This window comes from Cervus canadensis, chromosome 7 (genome assembly GCF_019320065.1).
Source record: "Cervus canadensis isolate Bull #8, Minnesota chromosome 7, ASM1932006v1, whole genome shotgun sequence".
In the NCBI taxonomy this organism is placed as follows: domain Eukaryota; kingdom Metazoa; phylum Chordata; class Mammalia; order Artiodactyla; family Cervidae; genus Cervus; species Cervus canadensis.
The window spans coordinates 70,070,257-70,092,672 of NC_057392.1; the positions used below are offsets into that span (position 1 = coordinate 70,070,257).

Below are 22,416 nucleotides of genomic sequence, written 5' to 3' on the forward strand. Positions count from 1 at the left end.
TTAGCAACACGGTAACATGTTTTCTACACAAAAGCAACGAGTTTGAGGTGCTCAGAATAATTATATTCTCTGTCAGAAGATAAAACGACAAAATGCCTATAAACATATGTACATTAACAAGCATTTCAGTGTTGATTTCAATGCAAATCCATTTTTTATCTAATAGCTATAATAGGATATTAAAAAATAGGGTAGCTTACATATTTAAGTATATACAAAATGAAATAATTGCATACATAAGGAAGGTACTTACTTTTGCAGCAGTTAATTCATAATACATTAATTTTGTATGCTAACCTCAACCCTCCTCCATCTTATTTACCTTCTCTTACAATCTCTCAGCCTCTTAGATCTTCTTAAATTTATTTTACTTATCTGTATTATATTTATCTATGTCACCTGTCTTAAATCTTTTCTGATACAAGGCAGGGCAAAAATTATTAAAGAATGAATCAAGTAATCAAGGTATTCAGACTTGGTAAGCTCTCTGAAGACAGCTAATACATTCTTTTTCTCTTTTCTATAGACTAAAATTCTCCTTAGGTAAACCTATTTCTAATTTTGTGTGTTTGTGTGTATGTGTATGAACTATTTTACATGCCATGATTTAAAATTACAACATTGCTAATATCTGAATTTCAAACTTAAAAATTATAGTATCATCTAACTAAAACTTACTCTATATAATAGACATAGTACTTTCCTCCAGGAGCTGTTTAAAAGCCTCTTCAATCTTGGGTTTCTCTTATATACTTATTTATGCTTTGCTTAATAATTGCTATAATAATGCATGATAATTAAATATAACTTGGAAAATACAGAAAAGAATAAAAAACAAAATGAAAGGCATCTATAATTCATTTCACTCCGAGAAATTACTGTTCACTTTTCACTATATCTTATTATTACTCTTTTTCATGCTACAGTTCACTCATGTAAATAACATGGGGTGAAATGCTGATACTGAAGTCTGGTTTTACCTAATTTTCCTCAGCCCTGACAGAGGCCACTCTTCCCTACACAATTAACCACACACTAATTAGTTTTCATTCACAAACATATTCTCACATACACAGTGCCTTTTTCTACCTGGTTGAGGTCCAAAAAGGAAGGAATATATTTAACCATATTATAATCAGTTCTGACCTTGTCTTTTACATGTCTTTGTTTATCTACATCTGTAATCTCACCTAACTTATCAAAATGTTCTTCTTTGTCTTCCCTTAAGTCAATCTTCTACATATACCCATATAAAAGGCATGTTTTTCACTCCTGTGGCGTTAAGAACAGGTTGTGTCTAAATCTCATCTAAAAACATCATTTACAACATACATACCTTCTTCCCCAAATTAACTGATCTACAGCCACAAAATTAATCTACAAAAAAAAAAAAAAAAAAAAAAAAACCCAACATGCCCTTTGAGCTAATATCTCTCTATCTGGACATGGTGACACTACTTCTTCCTTCTCATTCTTGGTCTATGAATACTTCATTCAAGATGCCAAAGGTGGCATTCAACAATGACTAATGAGGAAGCCAGAAATACACTGCCTTACAAGACGATAAATTTTACTACAGTATAGAATTAATTACATCTGGTTTTACGAGGTATAATTATGCAGAGATTTAAACTAGCCCTACATTTGTTTTTACTTAGACTCTCTTCCACATCTGTCTAGTTAATGAAACAACAGAAGTAAGCCAATGTGAAAACACTTTCAGAGAGTTGTTACTGAGATTAAGTAGACTGTTACATGGCCCACGTGGCCAAAGAAATAATATTTCTGCCATGAAGCAGTAATAAAAAAGAGGTGATACAATATCCTGTTCTTGCTAAGCAAAGATAAAGAGAAGGTCTACCCCATCATTCCCAGAAGAAAGACCAACTGCCATGATATAAACTTCTGTAAAACTCATAATTCACTCTTGATGGCAAACTTCTCTGAACATTACCTTGCAAGTCTGCATCACTCGCCTTTGGGCTGCTTCTCGCCCGCCGCTCCGCTTTCTTGACGCCCGGCCCGCCGCCGCTGCCGCCGCCGCCGCCGCCGCCGCCGCTGTGGGCCTTGCCGTAGCCGTTGTACACGGTGGTGCAGCTGCTCTTGTAGATGGAAGAAGGAGGGCTGTTGAGGCGATTCTGGCGGTCAATCTGGCGGTCTTTCAGCTTTTTGTGCGGAGGTTTGCTATACTGGTCTTCTCGGGTGATGTAACTCGACATTCCATAGAGTGGTATGATTTCTAAAAGAACGGTTAGGAGAAACGCAAACTCAGTCTACATCTTCAACAATAAAGTCTTACATAGTCAAATGACCTGTCTCCTGAAGGAAGAAGTTAACATATTTTACAGTACATACAGTATAAAATATTTTTAAGAGAGTGGTATGCATATTATACCTGTTTAAAATACTCCCATTCATTTCTAACCAATAAAGGAATAATTAATCATTTAAAAAAATTATATTGTGTGTTCAGAAATGTTCCAGAGATTAAGGAAAATATTAAAGAGTCTTTTCTATCAAGAGTTCATATTCTAGTTGAACATATAATTAAGCTTGATTCTGCCTGTCAATTGTTCTTAGTAGTTGCAATCTACAAAAAATTAACAAACAAATATCCCCTTAAGTAATAAGTCCTCAGAATCAAAACATTTAAATGTATGCTTATCCTTAGAGACAGAATATTTCTACTGGAAAATATACAGCAACAAGCATATAAGAGGTTATTTGTGCCATCTAGAACAGCCAACATTTGAACAAAATCTACTATAATGAAGAGATGAGAAATTTCCATTAAAAATAATCAAAGCTCACAGAATTAAGGGAAATGTTCAAGAGATTATAGAGCTACATATAAGCCACCTTTGCAACCTGGCGCCAGACATAACCATCTATTGTCTTAAACTTGTATTCTGCGGTAATCAGCAGACAAGACACTCCGACCAGTAGAATGTCACCTGGCTTCACTATCCACATTTTTACATGGCTCAGAAGAAAATGGAAGCCTGTGAAATAATCTTAAGATCTGAGGAGGAAACACCTATTTTAAAATTAAATTTTTAAAGCAATTAAAAATCATATTTAGATACTAATAAAAATGATAATACAGAACACAGATACTGGGTCTTTACATGTTTATAACAAAAAAAAAAGGCTCCACATGCACAGAGGGATCATATAAATTACCATCCAAATCCGGGTACTTCTGAGGGTAACTAGGGAACACTTCCAATTACTTATCTGGACACAAGACCTAAACCAGCACTGTTCTAGGCACATCAGCAATGTAAAGTCACCCTACATAACTGAACAACCGACGTTTCAACTGTTGAATGGTAAAGCTCCACTTTTCATTTTCTTTCTGTTCACATAGCTTGAGGAAGACCTTAAAAAAGCAAATCTTTACAAGATAACCAATTTTTACTAGAGAAACACAATTCTATTCACAGAGTGCATGCCCAAGTAAATTATGTTTAAACACAGAAAAAGAATGGTAAAGGCTTTAAATATCTCAAGATATTACACGTGAGACTTAAAATATTCACCATGAGTACTGGTTGAGTAATATTTTAAAACATCAAGAACTTTAAAAATGCATACAGTTTGGGAAACTAAATGTCTCAATTACTTTTAGGTGCACACACACTGAGAACTAAGGTACAAGAACATATAAAAGGCTTTTTATTTATAAAGCAAAAGATTTTTGTTTTCTGTTTAATTAGGAATCAATGAAGACAGCACTTTCATTTATTTTACATTATTGTTCTGTGTTATTTTAATGAAAATAAATCAAAACACCCTAATTCAATGAAGAAAAGGGTTTTTTTTTTTGCTTAATTCTAATAACTTAAATCATACTATTGTGTAAAATTACAAAAGACACCATTCACAAAACAGTAATTGTGTGGCATGCTACTAAAGACTGCTAAAATAAAGCAGGTCATACACTCTTCATCAAGTAATGAGTCAACAGCCAAGGCTTTTCACACTGTCATTAAGCTCAGACCCAACTAGAAAACTGACAAGTACTCAAACATTTAAAGAGTATTGTATGAGTACTGAATATGTTTTTAAAAACTGTTCTTAACTAACTGAAATTTTTCAGTTTTTATCAAAATATTTTCATGTAATATGCCCAGTGTCTGATGTTCTGGAGTGTTATGTTACTAGGCAAGAAGACTACAGCAATAGGAAGTTATTGATGCCTCTATGCATTTAAAGTATTGATTTCGTCTTTTGCTGTCACCTCTCTGTACCCTATTATAATAGCATTTAAGCCTTTTGAATTATATTAAATTTCTTTCTAAATGCTACTGCGAAAAAAAAAAAAAAATTAAATTCTATCCCTAAGTTAAAATAGGATACTGATAATTTCACTTAAAATAGCCACATATATATATTTTATATATATACAAATATATATATATTATATATATATAAAATCAATGAAAGTAAGGTAATAACATCCTCCAAAATAAGAAGACATTTCCCATACACTTTATCTGTAAACCAACATAATAAATGTTTGAAGCAATTCATAGTCAGACACAGAAGAAAATTACTTTGCAAAGTTCTAGTGTTTAAAGTCTCATTTTACCCTCACTTATCTGGTTTCTTAGTATCCATTTTGACAGAGAAGGGCTTCAGATTAAACCAATACCAAGGCCAAAACTAACAAGACATAATGCCGATATCTCTGAGACTCTCTTCATTTCAAGGTAAGTATCTGCCTAACAAACAGTGAAACTGTGGCTGCACTAATAGCTATTCTCAAACTAAAAACAGCACTCAGGAAGACCGTGTCAACAGTGAGAGGATTTTGAGTTCTGCCAAGATTGCAAAAGAGCATCCAGGAAACTCAAAGGTTACTGAGACCTCACAGTCTTCTATCATTGGAAATGCGGCACAAAATCGTTTGTAATTTCCCTTCTACCGCTTGACCGTATGGATGCCTAAGAACTAATGTGCTGCAGCTCTGGCTCAGGCCACTCTCATATAAAAATATGTTAACAGGACATGGAAACATATGATAGATTACTGCCTCTTTCCTGAAATAAGAAGTGGCTTGCCCACTACCTGCGCTCTGTGGGGTGGGATGGGGACAGAATTTGAAAAAATAGAGTCCCAAGATATAACTTGAGGACAAAGAAAGCTAGGAATTTCCAATGAACTTTACACAGCAGATAGATCCTCCTCTACCATGCTTATTGCAGAAGAAACAAAGGCTCTATGGCTCTCTAAAGCTACTTCAGTTTTGTAAGCAGTTCCAACAGCTCCAGATGCCAGCAATTGACTCACCTTGCTCACTGTATATTGTGGGAGGAAGATGATGCTGAGGAAAGAACTGAGGTGGCATATCTCCAGGTCCAGTAACAGGTGGGTAGTACGCTGTGTGTGAGTTATGGATAAAATGTGGGTGGTGAGTCAGGTAGGGGGGTAGATGATGGGTTGGAGACATGGCCGAGGGGTAGCTTGGGGGGTAACACTCAGGAGATTGGGGTGTGACCACCACCCGGCGGACTCCAGTATTGTCTTCAATCACCTAGGGAAAACGACAAAAAGAATATAGTATGTATTATTAGCAAATATTCTGTGAGTGTAGATAGTACTTAATTGCTTCCCTCCTTAACTTTAATCTTCTCTTCTCTATAGGGGGAAAAATAGTGCATGTTGAATTCTGGTTCTCTGATTCAACTAGCTGGGCTTCCCTGGTGGCTCAGTGCTAAAGAATCCACCTGCAATGCAGGAGACCTAGGTTCAAGCCCTGGGTCAGGAAGATCCCTGGAGAAGGAAATGGTAACCTACTCCACTATTCTCGCCTGAAGAATTCCATAGACAGAGGAGTCTGGTGGGCTATAGTTCATGGAGTCATGAAGAGCTGGATAAGATTTAGTGACTAAACAACAACAAAAAAATACAACTAGTAAAATGAATTTTAGAAATAACATTATTCAACTGGTAGTTTTCCAGAAAGAAGAGATGTTCTGGGTCACATAAATATGCTTTAGAGGTCTGAGCTTCCATTATCTGCCCAACAACACCCAACCCCACACCTGCTTTATCAAGTATAGTTCCATGACACTGCAGCTTTAAGAAACCAAGAGAGGTTGGCTTTACAAACTATAGCTTCAGAAACTATAATGGTACCGAAAGGTCATTTAATCTGGAACCAAGTTTGTGGATGAAAGGAGGGGATCCCCACTTATCAAACACTTGAGCAATCCCAAATCAAGAAGGACACCTTTTGCTCCCAAGATGTCCAGATGACGTCCCAGGGGTTGTGAAGGGGACATTATGACCAGGGACTTGTTATGGGCAGAATGAGCCTATCAACTTTCTATCCATACTTTCTTCAAGTGATTTTTTAAAAATTCAACCAAGGAAAATAACACAAGGCAGTACAATGCCAGTATTTACTGGCTCTGTGGCCAACTGCATGCTATCTGTTCTAGGAGCAAACAATTTTGTTGAGATGCAAGACATGAAATACTGCGACAGAAACCGTAATCCAAAGGCAAAGCTGTGGGGTACAGAGAACAAGAGCATGAAATGGCAGAATCAGAGGAGGCTTCAGGGACCTCACAGAACTGGTAAGGCTGGGACAGGTAGAAGCCTGTGAGCCCTGTGTGAGGGCCCTGCAAAGAAGAAGACAATGATGGCTCGAGAGTGAACATGGAACCTGGGACTGGGCTTCCAAAGAGACCAGGTGGGCTAAACAAGCTTAAGACAATCAGGCACATCCACTGACAGAAAGTTCTGCTTAAACAAACAAGAATACTGAAGATTAAACTTGTATATTGAAATAGATTTCTCATTACACCTTAGGAGGCTGATTAGGGGCCAAAATAAAGTGACTTAATCATGTCTAAAAACATTCTAACAAAAAAAATTATACTAAGCTTTGCTTTTTAAAGTACTGCTTGAGACAAAATGACAAGTTTATCAACATTATTAGTCTGTACTTTAATGTACAAAATAGGTTTAATTTTAATTAATATCCATTAATCTTTATGTTAAGAAAACAAAAATATTTGTTTATTAATGAACTGATTAACATAATACCTTCAGAATTTACTATGTTAGCTCATTAATAAAGCAACATTAACTCCATAAAACTAAGATTCTGAGTCATACTCCCTACTAAAGCTCAGGATGTAGCTTTTTACATATTCTTTATTAAATATAACCTCTCCTTGGCAAGCTAATCACATTAGCCTTATTTAGGTTGCTAAGTTATAGGTATATGTGAAATGGTGCTTAAACCATGACACTAGAAATTCTCTAATGTATACACTAATAATTATCAAAGCATCTTTTTTTTAAAGTATAGTTGATTTGTAATGTATTAGATTCTGGTATATAGCAAAGTGAGTCAACTATACAGTGTATGAATCTATGAATATATATGTGTGTTGGTCACTCAGTCATGTCCAACTCTTTGAGATTTCGTGGACTACAGCCCGCCAGACTCCTTTGTTCATGGAATTCTCCAGGCAAGAATACTGGAGTAGGTAGCCACCCCCTTTTCCAGGGGATGTTTCCTGACCCAGGGATCAAACTCGAGTCTCCCAGACTGCAGGCAGATGCATTACCACGTGGACCCCCATGGAAGCACAGTATATATATACATTCTTTCTCCCTACGGTTTATTATAGAATATTGAATATAGTTCCTGGTGCCATACAGTAGGATTTTGTTGTTTATTTTATAGATAGTAGTTTGTTATCTGCTGATCCCAAAATCCTCATTCATCTCCCTTCATCCTGTCACTTTCCCCCTTTTGTAATCACACGTTTGTTTTCTATGTCTGAGTCTGCTTCTGTTTTATAAATAAGTTCAACTGTATCCTATTTTAGATTGCACATATAAGTGATATCATATATTTGTCCTCTCTGGCTTACTTCACTTAGTATGATAATCTCTAGGTCCATTTATATTGGTGCAAATGGCATTATTTCATTGTTTATGGCTGAATAGTATTTCACTGTATGTATGTGTATTATACACACACACACACTACATTTTCTTTATCCATTCATCAGTGAATGGACATTTATGTTGTTTCCATGTCTTGGCTACCATAAATAGTGCTATTATGTACACTGGGATACATGTTATTTCCTCGAATTAAGAGTTTTCTTCAGATATATGCCTACGAACAGGACTGCTGGATCATACGGCAACTCTATTTTTAGTTTTTTAAGGAATCATCCACTCTATTTTCCATAGTAGCTGCACCAATTTACATTCCCACCAACAGTGTAGGAGGGTTCCCTTTTCTCCACACCCTCTCTAGCATTTGTTATTTGTAGACTTTTTAACGACGGTCATTCTGACCAGTGTGTGGTGATACTTTTTTGTAGTTCTGATTTGCATTTCTCTAATAATTAGTGATGCTGAGCATCTTTTCATGTGTCTTTTGGCCATCTGTATGTCTTTGGAGAAAAGTCTATTTAGGTCTTCTCCCCCCCCCTTTTTAAATTGGTTTCCTTTCTTTAGAAATTAAGCTTAGATTGCAACATTTTCAAATATTTTCTCCCCTTTCACAGATTGTCCTTGTGTTTTGTTTATGGTTTCCTCTGCTGTGCAAAAGCTTGTAAGTTTGATTAGGTTCCATTTATTTATTTCAAGCAACTTCTAGTTTGTCTAAAATGCAGAGCATGAATATGGTAGCACATCTGTACAATTTTAGTATAAATATGGGTTTTTCTTACCATCTGATATCAACATTTATTCTATAGTGTCTTTTTTCCTTCTACTTTGCCACTAGCTATTAAGAAAAGAGTAGGGCATGTTCTAGATGTCCCTCTTTCATGAAACCTTGATTCAGCCCTGTGCTAGACAATGGAAGGTCCACAGAAGTATTTGTTTTCTAGAAACTTACAACCTTCCTTATTTCAGAATGATCAAGCATTCTTAGAATGAACAAGCAGCCCATACACAATTGACTGAGGTAGTAAAAGAACAGGGCTCTTACTAAATGTGAAGAACAACCCCGGCTGGTAAACAGGAGTAGTTAGAAGGAAGAGAAATAATTTTCATTTTATCATATGGTTTTTGACTTGTTAAAGCACTTAAAGAAAAACAAATTGAGGAAACAGCACTAACAAAAGAAAGAATTCTAGTCAAGGAAGGGAAAAGAAAAAGTAAAAAGAAAACAGATGAAACATTATCTTTTTACTACTATATTTTATAAGAATAAATATTTCCACTAATTACAAAAATTAATAAATCTGAAATATAAATTACTTTTCTTCATCAAAAAATGGATTTCCAGTTAGAGAAGTAGCTTTTTGAAACCACAAATTGCTGGCATATATGAAAACTATTTCATAGCCCCATGTTTAATTATCGTAAATTATTCTGTGGTGTTTGTGAAAAAAGTCTATTTACATGTACATGTGTAACGGGATACTTTTGTAATGGGATACTCCCTTAACCAATCAAGGTCTTATGACTAAAAATATTTTTAAGAAATGGAATATTCTGAAATAACTAAAAACAAAAATTAAAAAAAAATTATGCTGAATATTTTATTTATTGTTCTTCCATAACACAAACTGTAGCATATTTAGTTAGCAAATCAGTTTTGAGATCTATGTCTACGGAAATTAGGCCTACGTTCTTGCAAAGAATAAAAAAGTCTGAGGAGCAAAAATAATGCACAACATAATAAGCAACTCAGGGAACAGTGGCCATAAATATTATGGTTTATAAAGAAATATACTACTGTAGCAGAAGAATGTAGACATTAGAAAGAGTTCAGTCTAAGAATCCTGAGACCATAAAAATGTGCCTTCAATCTCCATAAAAGACCATGGAAAAGACAAGACGTTTCCTTTTGGGGTGAATGAAACTGTGATAATTTCCTCAGCCATGTTGCCTCTGCATACAGGCAAATCACTGGTATTCAATTCAACAACTATTTCCTGATACAGACTATAAGCTAAGCACTGGATATTCAAAAGGTGAGAAAAAAATAGGTGCTAAATATTGACTTCTCTAGTCAGCCTAAAAAGAAAAAGAAAAATCAGGCTGAGTCCTAGTGAGTTCTATTCAGAAATCAGGACAAAGTATTTTTTTTTTTCCTAGATATCAGGACCAAGTATTCGTCATCTAGAATTTTTTTCTAGAGCTATGACTCAACAGAACACTCACCTTCTCCAGACAGGCACAGACCCTTGGAAAAAATCACTGTGCTAGGTCCTCAGGTTGCCACCTCTTAAAGGATGAATTATGTATACTCTGCCCTGACCCCCACCAATTCATATAACTAAGTCCCAACCACCCAGTACCTCACATGTAACTATATCTGGTGATAAGGCCTGTAACAAAGTAATTATAGTAAAATGTGGTCAGATGGGTGGGTCCTAATCCAATATGACTGATATCCTTTTAAAAAAAGGAAATTAGGACACCGACAGGCAGAGAGAAGACCATGTGAGGACAGCAAAGGAAAAAGGCCAGCTACAAGCCAAGAAGAGAGGCCTTAAAAGAAAACAAATTGATAGCCTCAGGGATTGCAAGGAAGTAATTTCTGTTTAAGCCACTCAGTCTATGGTACATTGTTATGATGGCCTGAGCAAATTAATATACCACCTAACAGAGCCTCCTATCATAAGTTCTACCAGCCTTGTCTGCTTAAAAGCAACAACAGAAAAAACAAACATCCCCCCACCCAAAAAAAAAAAAACAAAACCCCACAATTCTCTTTTAATAGTAATGCATTTAATTCCTCCTGGACAGGCTTCCCTGGTAGCTCAGCTGGTAAAGAATCTGCCTGCAATGCAGCAGACCCTGGTTCGATTCCTGGGTTGGGAAGATTCCCTGGAGAAGGGATAGGCTACCCACTCCAGTATTCTTGGGCTTCCCTGGTGGCTCAGCTGGTAAAGAATCTGCCCACAGTACGGGAGACCTGGGTTCGACCCCTAGGTTGGGAAGATCTCCTGGAGAAGGGAACAGCTACCCACTCCAATATCTTGGCCTGGAGAATTCCATGGACTGTCCATGGGGTCCGCAAAGAGTCAGACAAGACAGCGATTTTCACTTTCACTATCCTTCTGGGTAGAACCACCCAGCCACTTTTCCTCTAGCTAAGGAAGAAAGTTTGATGGCAAACAGCAGGTAATTGGAGTCTTTATCATGTCCTTTTATTCTGTTCAGTAAGTATTTATTGAGAAACCTGTACGTGCCTAGTAGTCTTGGTTATCCTGTGGCCTAGACACATGGATGAGAGGCCAGAAAATAAGGCACTAAAGGTTAAAGAGGGAGAATGTTTGCTTTCCTTGCACCAGTGTCTTTTAGAAGCACAACCAAGAAAATCATTGAAACAAAATGAGATAGGCTGGGGGCAATAGCAAGAGGGAGCGCCAACGTGAGCAGCAGGGAGGCAGAGGGGAACGCAGGTCACAGCCTGTGCCTGTGGTCTGCCGGGTGCATTTATCTCAGTTAACTTTCTTAACTCCTGGAGAAATAGATATTAGATCCCTGTGGCACATGAGAAAACCAAGGCACAGCAAGATTAACATATACACTTAGTTCAACTAGTGAACCAGATTTACATCCTGGTCTATACTCCAAAGTTTTCATTATGTAGAGCAAAGTTGAGTATGCTGCAAAATAAACATGTAAATAATGAACTGTTAGAAATAGGTTATGAAGAGATGTGAAAGGATTCAAGATACAAATAATATTTACTGAATACCTGCTGCTCTGCTTTAATACCTTCTACCTGACATAATGCTACTCAGTGTTCAAGTCCTAGAATGGTAACTGATACACAGTAGGAAAAAACTTCCCTAGCCATTACTACTATTAATATTACCACCTCACTAAATCCTCCCAACAATCCTGGGAGGCAAATACAGTTATCCTCATTTGAGAGAGAAAAGGAATGAAGCTCAGTAAAGTTAAGCTAACTCACATAAAGTCAGAGAGCTGGGGGTGGTGGGTACAGTTTTGAGTCTAAGAACTAAAATGGATCTCTTAAAAACATTTATGTTTTGACAATCTTTTCTCTAGTTAATAGAGAAGGTAGTTCCTCCCCTTACTGATCTGAAATATGCTCCACAGGAATTTCAATTAACTTCTCAATTCCTTAAACTCTCTCCTACTTCTGCACTGCAAGCAACAGGAATCAAAAGAAGAGCTTCAATGGTAGGAGGCAAAAGAAAAATGTTTAAAGGCTGCCCCAAGGACCAGTGATGATCCGAGATGCGGGCAGAACAGACTGCATGTGGATACATGTGAGCCCACATGCATGCAGTTAGCATGTAAGTCTGGCTTGCCTGAGTGAGATGCTGCATACAGAAAAGTGGGACCAAATGAGTTTGTAAAAGTTGGGTTCATGCTCACTTCCTAATGGTAGCCAACATACTTGAAGCGAGTTCCCAGGCCATTCTGGTAACTGAGCAGTGAACAAGGAGAAGGAAAGGTTGGGCAACATGAAACAGCTGCATAGACAGAGGAACAGGCAGACAAACCATCGAGGCTTCTCCTGGCCAGACTGGTGCTCACCCCACCATCAGCATCTCTGCAGCACTGATTACAGATCTGTCTCTCCCACCAACTTCAAGTCCCTCAAAATACCCAGGCATACAGGAGGTTCTCAATATAAGTTGGCTAACGAACAAATGAATGAAAAAGCAAGCAAAAAAAAAAAGCTTATCTCTTACATTTAATGTCTAGCAACAGTTATTATTGGGCTTCCCTGGTGGCTCAGCAGTGAAGAATCAGCCTTCAATGCAAGAGCTGTAGGTTCGATTCCTGGGTTAGAAAGATCCCTTAGAGAAGGAAATGGCTACCCACTCCAGTGTTCTTTCCTGGGACATCTCATGGATAGGAAAGCCTGACAGGCTACAGTTCATGGGGTTGCAAAAGAGTCGGACACAACTTAGCAACTAAACGACAGTAAGAGTTGTTATCCAGCACATTCTTTATCAAAATCAATCTCTCCCCATAACTCAGGTAAATACCTGACATCATACTCTAAAATTTTAGATAATCTAAACTCAATTAATTCCAGATCTGTTATCCCTGACACTCTTGTTTTAAATAAGTATGGTTTTACTATAAGAGAGACACAGAAAATTTACACATTTCTCATGTAAGTTATACTTCAAATCCAAAGGCAGCTGAGTGGTTTTATTTTATTCATCACTAACCAGGAATGAAAAGTGTTATTTTTCACCCTTCCTTTCTTGCACTGACTCCTCACTCTGCATTTTCTAATATAGTAAACATAACAAAAGAGGAAAAGCAAGTTTGTTCTTCATGAAGGTTAGAAACTTGAAATGTAAGGGCTGTACTCTCCCTAGCCCAAGCCCTTTTCTGATGCTATGGATGAGACTCCTACCAACATCACCAAGTGCCTTAGAAGAAAGTGAAAATTAGGATAACGGAATATTCAAAGGGCAACCAAAGATTTGCAGGAGCCAAGCAGTGGTTCTATCTTATAGAAGAAGTTATCTGACTTCAAAACACGGCAGGATTCAATGAATTTCCCAAATCTCCCGACTTTTCTGTGTTTTCAAATTTAATGATTACGACTGTGGTTGAAAACATCAAATATTACTTCTCAATCTCCTTTCTCTTCACATCTGTTACAGCCAAACACTGATGAAATACTATCTGCTCTTTCCAGTGTGAATGTTCTGAGACGATAAACCCTCTAGGTTTAGAACCAGCTCCTTTTGCCACTCAGCATGATTGTTTTTGTAGCAGAATGGAAAAATAAATTATCAGTGATATTTCTAGGTTTTTAAAAGCCTTTTATATAATATCAAAGGATTATCCTGCAGAGTAGATGCAGATAATCAATATCCTCTTTGAATCAAGAGTGAAAAAAAAGTTCCTTGAAAATTCCACTTTTCTGAAAGAGTTTTTGCCAATGGTTAAGGAAACAACCAATTTCATATGCTTCATAGGTAACCAAACTTCAGGTTTTAAGTAACAAGGTGATTCATGAATGAATAACAATTCCCCAAACATTTTACCCACACACTCACTTATATCTGGAAACCTTAAATTTTCCATTGGTGAATAATTTTTAATGCACGTGCCAACTTCAAGCAACGGCTAAGGTACAGACCACTGCGTCATGGTTAGATCCAGATGACACATCCGAGGTTGCTGCACGGCGGCATCCCGAGTTGAAGGAACTGAAGTGGCTCACTGTCTTCAGTGTTGTGGAGCATGACTCGTACAGAGAGGCTTGTCCACAGGTGGACAGTGTAAGGAGATAACCTCATAAATGGCAAGCCTCACTCTACTAGCCTTATGTACACCAACACTGTTATACAAAAACCCCTCACATGTACATATATCTTTAATCTGGAAAAAAGAGCACAACTAGGTCATATATAAATGATTTATAACCAAAATCATTGAGGACTGGAGAGGAGGATGGAAACAAGTACATCTACAGTGGTATCTCTTTTAATCCAACTACTTCAGTAAAGGATGTAATGTAGTTGAGGGGACAATGCAGTAATTGATTAATTACTTCCACATTAAGAAAGAAGCCCAGCAAAGTTTGAAACCCATCTTATGAACCACAGAACTGGGGTTGGGTCCTCAGCTGGTGCCAGGTCCATCTTATCAAACCTCAGCTACCCCAGCTTGAGGGGCAGAGAGGCAGAGAACTAAGCAACATAATAATGTATAAAATGCTCGGCACATAATTCACATAACCCTCAGAAGATCCTCTGATGTGGGCAATATCACAGTCCTAAATTCTAGATGAAGAATCTTCAGGAGCAATTAACCCAAGGCCAGCTAAGTGGGTGACAAGATTCATACCCAACTACTGTGACTGGAAGTGTTGTGCCTTTTCTATCATATTTTACTGTATATTGCCACCTAAAGACCAAAAAGTTCCAAAAAGTTCTAACACTCCTAGTATTTGTAAGAACCCTGGACAAGTGAGAAGAGTTATAACCATAAGAGTTTCAATGAATAAAATGGAACAAATAGTTCTATCAGACTATATGGTATCTCTTGTTTGGAGGAACAGGAATATTTGTCAGCAGATAAACAGTAAGTAGTAACCTCATGCTTTAATTTGTGCCAAACTGAGTTGCCTTTAAGATATTAATAATAAACAAGGTTCTACTGTATAGCACAGGGCATTATATTTAATATCCTGAGATAAGCCATAATGGAAAAGACTATTTAAAATGTACATATACATGAGTGTGTGTGTGTGTGTAACTGAATCACCTTGCCGCACATCAGGAATCAACACAACATTGTAAATCAACTACACTTCAATTTTTAAAAAAGATATTCGTAGAACTATCAACAAAGGAATCTTCAGGAATAACTGCTCCTATTCCTCACGCCTCTCCACTGATCCGCAGAGAAAACATCGCCAATCGCATCTTTGCAGTCCAGCTTCTCAGACACATTTATATCCACAGAAACACAGGTAGGTTGTTCTAGACTGTATGTATGAATTTTATATTTTACACTTAAAAATGCTTCAACAATCTGGCAGTGGGTCCCATGGCACAAGAAATGATTAAGAATCTGTGCTGTTGATAATCAGATATTTATTATAAAGCAAAATAATCGTACTATACATCCAAGTTTATAAACATGATGAGTTTCAAAGAATGTGTAGGAATACAACCTGTTAACCTTGGTTAAGTTTTGTGCCCAAAGGTTGGGCAGAGGTGATTATCTAAGAAAAGTTGTTACATACTTGGGTTACTAATTTGGAAAGACAGACTACAATAATCATGTAATAAAATAAAATATAAGTTAATGTACATAATTTAATCCTTTTAATGATTTAGAAGTCATCTGCAGATGTGATAGCTTCTCAATATTATCATCATGAAAATCAACAATCAAATCACTATCATTTTTCTATAGAAGTGAGGAATAGCATCCTACTCAATAAAATGCTAAATTTCCCAAAAGCCTGCCCCACTGTTGTGACTGCTTATGGAAACTTATATGTTCTCTTGGTCTCTTCTTAAGGAGCAGTATGAACAGTAGAGGAGAATCACCTAATTTTAGATTAGAAAACAATCTCAGAGATCCTCAAACACCTTCCTTTGCCCTCCTCCCTCCCAAAGATAAAAATGACTCCAAAAGTCAGACAAATTTTGATAGATGCTAAGCATGTGCTTGACACCTTTCAGGGAACTGAAGATACAGTGATGAACAGGACACAGAGGTCCCTGGTCTTGAAGCATTTAAATGCTAAAAGGAAGGAAGACCAACAAAGGGCAAGTAAACAAACAAGTAAAACACCCAAACAGATAACTTAAAATATTCCTAAAATCACACAGGCAGCTGGATGCAGAACCCTACCTGGGCTCACATTTCATCTCCTAATAATCCTGCGTTCTATTAGGTCACAATGCCAGGATCTCAGGAACAAAGGAAAGAAATCTAAGAGAAAATGCAGAACAAGGAGACAGAGGAACATGCACAATGCTCAGAGGGGAGGGTACATCTCTTTTAATTCAGCATTGCCAACCTTGTCTGTAATCACTCCTCAAACAAAATAAGGCATAAAATAAAAACTAAAGTCACTGTAAATCTGCTGATGATAGAAACTAAAACAGAAGGGATACATACGTCCTCTGCTCTTTTCCACAGACCCTCCCAGCACGCACACACATTGTTGACTGTGAGACATTTTCCTAACTTCCAAGAGAAAAATCAATGCTTCTGAAGATTCAAAGTCTTAAAAGAGATTTCAATTTTCTTATTACTGGTTGCCAAGTGGGTCTGATTCCTGGTCTGCCCAGGTACAGGGCAATCAATGCCTCATGCTCCGTTCTGATCATCATTTTTACTGTGTTGAGGATGAAGGAGGGCATTAGTCTAACACCAGGTCGTACTTACCAAATGGAAGCACTGAGGCTAAATGTTAATAGCTCAGATTTGGCTGAACAATATGGGGGAAAGCATTCCATGGCTTCCAACTACAGACCCCACTGTTTCTCCAAAGGACGCTGATTTCTGGCCAACTCTGGAAACAAGCCTCATTGGAGAATGACCAACCAAACCAAACTTTAAACATGTTTTTAAATGGATTTCTTGTCTCCCTTCAGTCAAGAGAAATGGAATATGTATACTTTCAACAGGTAACTACCCATTAACTAATCCTCAAAACAATGGAAGGAGGTGAAGTGTGTACTTCTGCTATAACAACAGAAATACTTATTTTGACTACTCTTTTAAGTTTTTAGGTTCTACCAATTAATCTGGAAAAAGAAGCGTGGTTTCTCAAATGATGGAACATTAACTTGAATGTTTCACTTTTTCTCTTCATATGCTTTTTAAATCTGGGGGTCTACATGAAATTTTCCCCTATTAACTTTTGAAAATGTTTCATAAATTACTATGGAAGCATGGAAAATTACACTCATGGCATCTGCTTAAGAAATTTTTATATATAAATTCTTCAAAAGTTAATGATGAGGTTAAAAAATTTAAGAAAAACCGGGGCAAGTATACAATGAAAGGAAAAATTTGCTTCATATGGCGTGATCTCAATATGTATTGGGGAAGGCAAATTCTGCCAAACTTTCATTGAAATTGCTTTAACAGGCTTCTTCATTCTAATAACTACCACTTAGTGAACTGCCCAGCGTGGACTGCACAGTTCACATAGCATTTCTCTTAATTCTTCCCTCTACCACATCAGGTAGGTATTCACCTTTGTGGTGAAAGAATTTGTAAAAGTCACACGGGAAGTAGCCATACAAAGACAGGTTTTTCAAGTAATGTCCATGATCTTCCCAGTTCACCCGGTTTTCCCATAGTTTCAACCCTAATCACACTAACAAATGCTTTTCCATAATGGAAATAATAATGAGTGTGATAAGACTAAATTCTCTCTCACATAAATTCACTTCCTCATAGATGTGGGAAAAAAATTTTTTTCTTAGCCTGTATTTTCCCTCAAGTTTTAAAGGTCAGATTATAATTTCCTCAAAGCTCCCCCAGGCTTCCACCAAAAAGTAAAGCACAACACCCCCGCCACACACACACACATGACAACAACAGAAATAAGCCTACTATCTCAGACAAGATTCCACTCATCTCCTGCCCTAGTCTATATTATCTCTAAGGACCACAGGTTCAGTCCTTCTCAACCTCAGAAAACACAGGCTGTGCTGTTGACTGTACACTGGAGCAGAGCTGTCTTTTCAGCTCCAAATGTCTCTTTCTTTAAGACCATCTGCTCAATACTGACATCAGTATTTTGTCAATTTGATCAAGTTTACCAATCAGTCTTTAAAGCACTTTTAGCTACTAAAGTATGGAATGAATTCTACAACCAAGAATTTCTCCATTGGCTCAGTTTAGAGTGACTTCTGTAACATCTTTAACACTTCTTTCATCATTTACGTGCCTCCCTCTTCAATTTCCTTACAATAATGGACCATCTCATGCATGAATAGCTGGTGTTTCAGTACTGGAGATGTACAAGCAGACATCCACACTCCCACTGTCAGAAAGCAATGTAACGTGAAGCAAACACAGTTAATCCTTAAACAAGGTGGGTGTTAGCGGCACTGACCCTCCTCACAGTCAAGAGTCCACAAATAATTTAAAATCAGCTCGCCTTATCCATATCCTCATTCACAGAGTCAACCAACCACAGATTGTGCAGTACTGAGTATCGAGTACTGAAAAAAATCCAAGTATAACTGAGTCTGTACAGTTCTCCACATCTTTATTTAAGGGTAAACTGTGTATCCATCAAAGGAGGCTCTGTCGCTAACTTTGAGATCATATCATAGTGGCAAAACGGTCAGTAAATTCAGAAATGCCTGTGTTGCAATCCTGATTCAACTCAGGGTCTTAGCTTCCTCATATGTAAAGTTAGGATGGTGAAAACTAGAGATGCAAATAAAGCATTGAGCAGACCATACATAGTACTATTACCATCATCAACCCAGGCAGCAACACAGGCTGGACCATTTTTCCCAGCTGTGCCATTGTTTGCTGATTAATAATTAGGACTAGTCACTATCTCCCCCTTCCCTTTTGTAACAGCTTTGAGATATAATTTACATACCACCAATCCATTCTTTTAAAGTGTCTGATTCAGCTGGTTTTTAGTATATTCAGAGTTGAGTGACCATTACCATTATTTATTTCCAGAACATCATCATGATCCCAAAAAGAATGCCATACCCATTAGCAGGAACTTCCTAATACTCTCTTCCCCAGCTTCTGGCAACAACGAATTTATTATCAGTGTCTATGGATTTGCCTATTCTGTACATTATATATAAGTGGAATGATGCTGTATATGGCTTTTCTGTCTGGCTTCTTTCACTTAGCGTAATATTTCAAGGTTCATCCACGTTTTAGCATGCATCAGTACTTCATTCCTTCTTATGGCTGAACAACAGTCCTTTGTATGGATATCTATTGATATCTATTCATACGGTGATGGACATCTGGGTTGTTTTCACTTTGGGGTTATTATGAAAAATGCTGCTATGAACATTCATATATAAGCTTTTTTGTGTAAATATATGCTTTCTCTCCTCTTGGATATCTACCTAGGAGTAGAAGAACGGAGTCATATGGTAACTCTGATGAGATGGTTGGATGGCATCACTGACTCAGTGGAGATGGTGAGGGACAGAGAAACCTGGCATGCTGCAGTCCATGGGGACGCAGAGAGTCAGACACAACTTAGCAACTGAACAACAACAACAATAGTAACTCTATATTTAACCATTTGAGGAGATGCCAGAATATCTTCCAAAGCAGTGTACTATTTTACATTCTCACAGGCAATGTGGGAGGGTTCCAAGTGTTCCATATTCTTACCAACACTTGTTATTACTTGTCTCTCAGACTAAAGACATCGCAGTGTGTGTGACGTGTATTGCACTGTGGTTTTGATCTGCATCTCCCTGATGGTTACTGGTGCTCACCATCTTTCAATGTACTACTTGGCACCTGTACAGTGCTTTTGGAGAAACGTCTGTTCTGATCCTTTGTCCATACTTAAACTGGGGTTTTTATCTTTTTATTCTTGAGCTGTAAGATTTCCTGGTATATTCTAGGTACAAGTCTCTTCTAAAATATATGATTTGCATATATTTTCTCCCAATTTATGAGCTCTCTTTTCATTTTATTGATGGTGACCCTGAAAGCATAAAAACTCTTAATCTAGATGAAGTCAAATTTATCTATTGTCTTCTATTGATGCTTCTGCTTTTGGTGTTACATATAAGAATCCATTGCCTACTCCAAGGTTATAAAATTTTACTCCTAGAGCTATGTAGTTTTAGCTCTTACACTTACATCCATAATCCATTTTGAGTTAATTTTTGTACATGATGTGAGGTAGAGGTCCAAATTCATTCTTTTGCATTTGGATAACCAGTTGTCCCCATGCTGTTGTGGAGGACGCTATTTCTTCTGCTACCAAATTATCTTTGCATTCCTCTCTCTTAAGTCCACATTCAGAGCTTTTCATTCCTTGTAGGTATACATCACTATGATCTTGTCAATTTCCCAGCTATCAGGTGTTTTATTACTCTACTTGAACCTGCACATCTTTGAATCCAATCTACGAATCTATCATATATTTACTTTATTTCAGCTTGGCCAGTCACTTACATTTAAAAGCACTTATCCAGTACCTACTACCTACCAGGCAGAACTCTAGATTCTCAGATATAATCCCAATGAGGCATCAAGATTCTTGGGGATGATTATAAAATGTATTGTGTTTCATGACAGAGATGCGGAGGAAGTACCAAAGATGCTAAAAGAATAAAACAAAACAACCATCTCTGTGTTGGAGGTTCTAAAAGGGTCACAATGAGGAGGGGCATTTGAATAGAAGAATGACTGAACTGTCAGACAAAGAAGGGCTCTTGAGTTCTCCAAGAAGAGAGAAATAGTGGGCACAAAAGTATGTAGCTGAGAAAAGGCCATGGGACAGAAGTTTAAGGTGGCAGCAATATGGGACAACAGGTATAGGCGATTCTCAAAAGGAGGGCAGTGTTGAAGAATTCATAAACCAAAGAGCTTTAATTTTACTTCAATGCAATGTACATCCAACTCTAGATGTGGACAAGGAAGCCGCATGTAATTGAGGAAAAGGACTGTGGGGTTAATAAGTAAAATTGTTTTGGATAGTGACAGACTAGTATTGGGCATTCTTATGTATGTCTAGCCAGGAGGGGGATTTTTTTTCTTCTTTTTTTTTAAGTGATGCTTTCTCCTCACAACTGAATAACAGAAAGACATTCTGCCTCTTGACAAGTCGAAGATGTTTTACATTTGGCTCCAACCCTCTTCATTTCTTTGAAGTCTGTATATGGCCAGCCTTAAAGAAGATGTTGTACATCTTCTTTGTGCTTCAGGCTCTCAATTTTCTTCACTGTAATAATTTCTTTTACTTAGACACTTCACTGTCCAATATTATTAACATTATAATACTTACCACTGAGGATCATTTAACTCTGGGCCCATCTTCTGATCAGAAAGCCCAATCTAAATGAAACTGAACACATGCCTTACAGGCCGTTTCTTGCACTTTTCTTCTTTCCTTTTTTTTTTTGGAATATTTCCATCAACTTTATTTTAAATTTTTATTTTAGATTGGAGTATTCCTGCTCTTTTTCAATTCAGAATCCAAATTATTCCATTTTTACTATTCTTCCAACATGTCTGAGCACACACTGCCGTAATTCTGAATTGAGAAAGTGTCTCACTATACTTCCATCATCAGTTTTATGAAAGTAAGTCTACAGCTCTGCTTTTCCTCTTTCTACTTACATTTTCTATCAAAGTTTTTCAGAATCAGAAATACACCATGGTCTAAAATTCTCTATTTTCCCTAGGAAACCTAATAAATGTTTGGCAGTTAGTGAAGTCACAGCAACGCCACTAGCAAGAAAAAGCACATCACAGCTTCCCTCCACTAGAATTTGTAACTGGTACTCCTTAAATGGGCCTTCTGCATAAAAGGAGGTGTTATTTCAACCATCACAATGGTGAGAACTGTACTCTGTTTTCACAGGAATGAAACACTTCCTCAAAATAAATGAGTGGGAGACATAATAGAATTCTACATTCCTTGTTCTTTTCTGTTAATTGACTGGTGACGTGAATGTGATCCATCATCCTGGGTCCTGGTGCAAGGGCTTGCTCTGCCCCCTTTTCTCCTTTCAGTGATCCTTATTTACAAAGACTTGTGTAAAACAAGTCATTTATTTGCAACAGGGCAAAGACAGGCCAATATTCTGCCTACTCCAAAAAAAAAAAAAAAAAAAGATGTCAAATTGGCTTGTATAAAAAAAGTAGGGGTGGAAAAAATTAAATTATAGTGGCTAAACTATGGCTTAGAAAGTGAAGAAAAGGGTGAATTTTTACATCAGAGAAGGATAAATCTTCTTTGATTCCTGCCTGAACTTCAGC

The 22,416-nt window shown here is 37.2% G+C and overlaps 1 protein-coding gene across 3 annotated transcripts in view; it reads right to left on the reverse strand.

The window, feature by feature from the left end:
* The window catches only part of FNDC3B (fibronectin type III domain containing 3B), a 352,029-nt gene that overhangs the window by 142,307 nt on the left and 187,306 nt on the right, over positions 1 to 22,416 (reverse strand). For all 3 annotated transcript variants that reach the window (XM_043473729.1, XM_043473727.1, XM_043473728.1), the window contains exons 5-6: positions 5,296 to 5,539; positions 1,955 to 2,239 (exon numbers count right to left, since the gene is read on the reverse strand). In XM_043473729.1, coding sequence (XP_043329664.1) covers positions 1,955 to 2,239; positions 5,296 to 5,539 — 529 coding nt within the window. The remainder of the gene's footprint in view (positions 1 to 1,954; positions 2,240 to 5,295; positions 5,540 to 22,416) is intronic.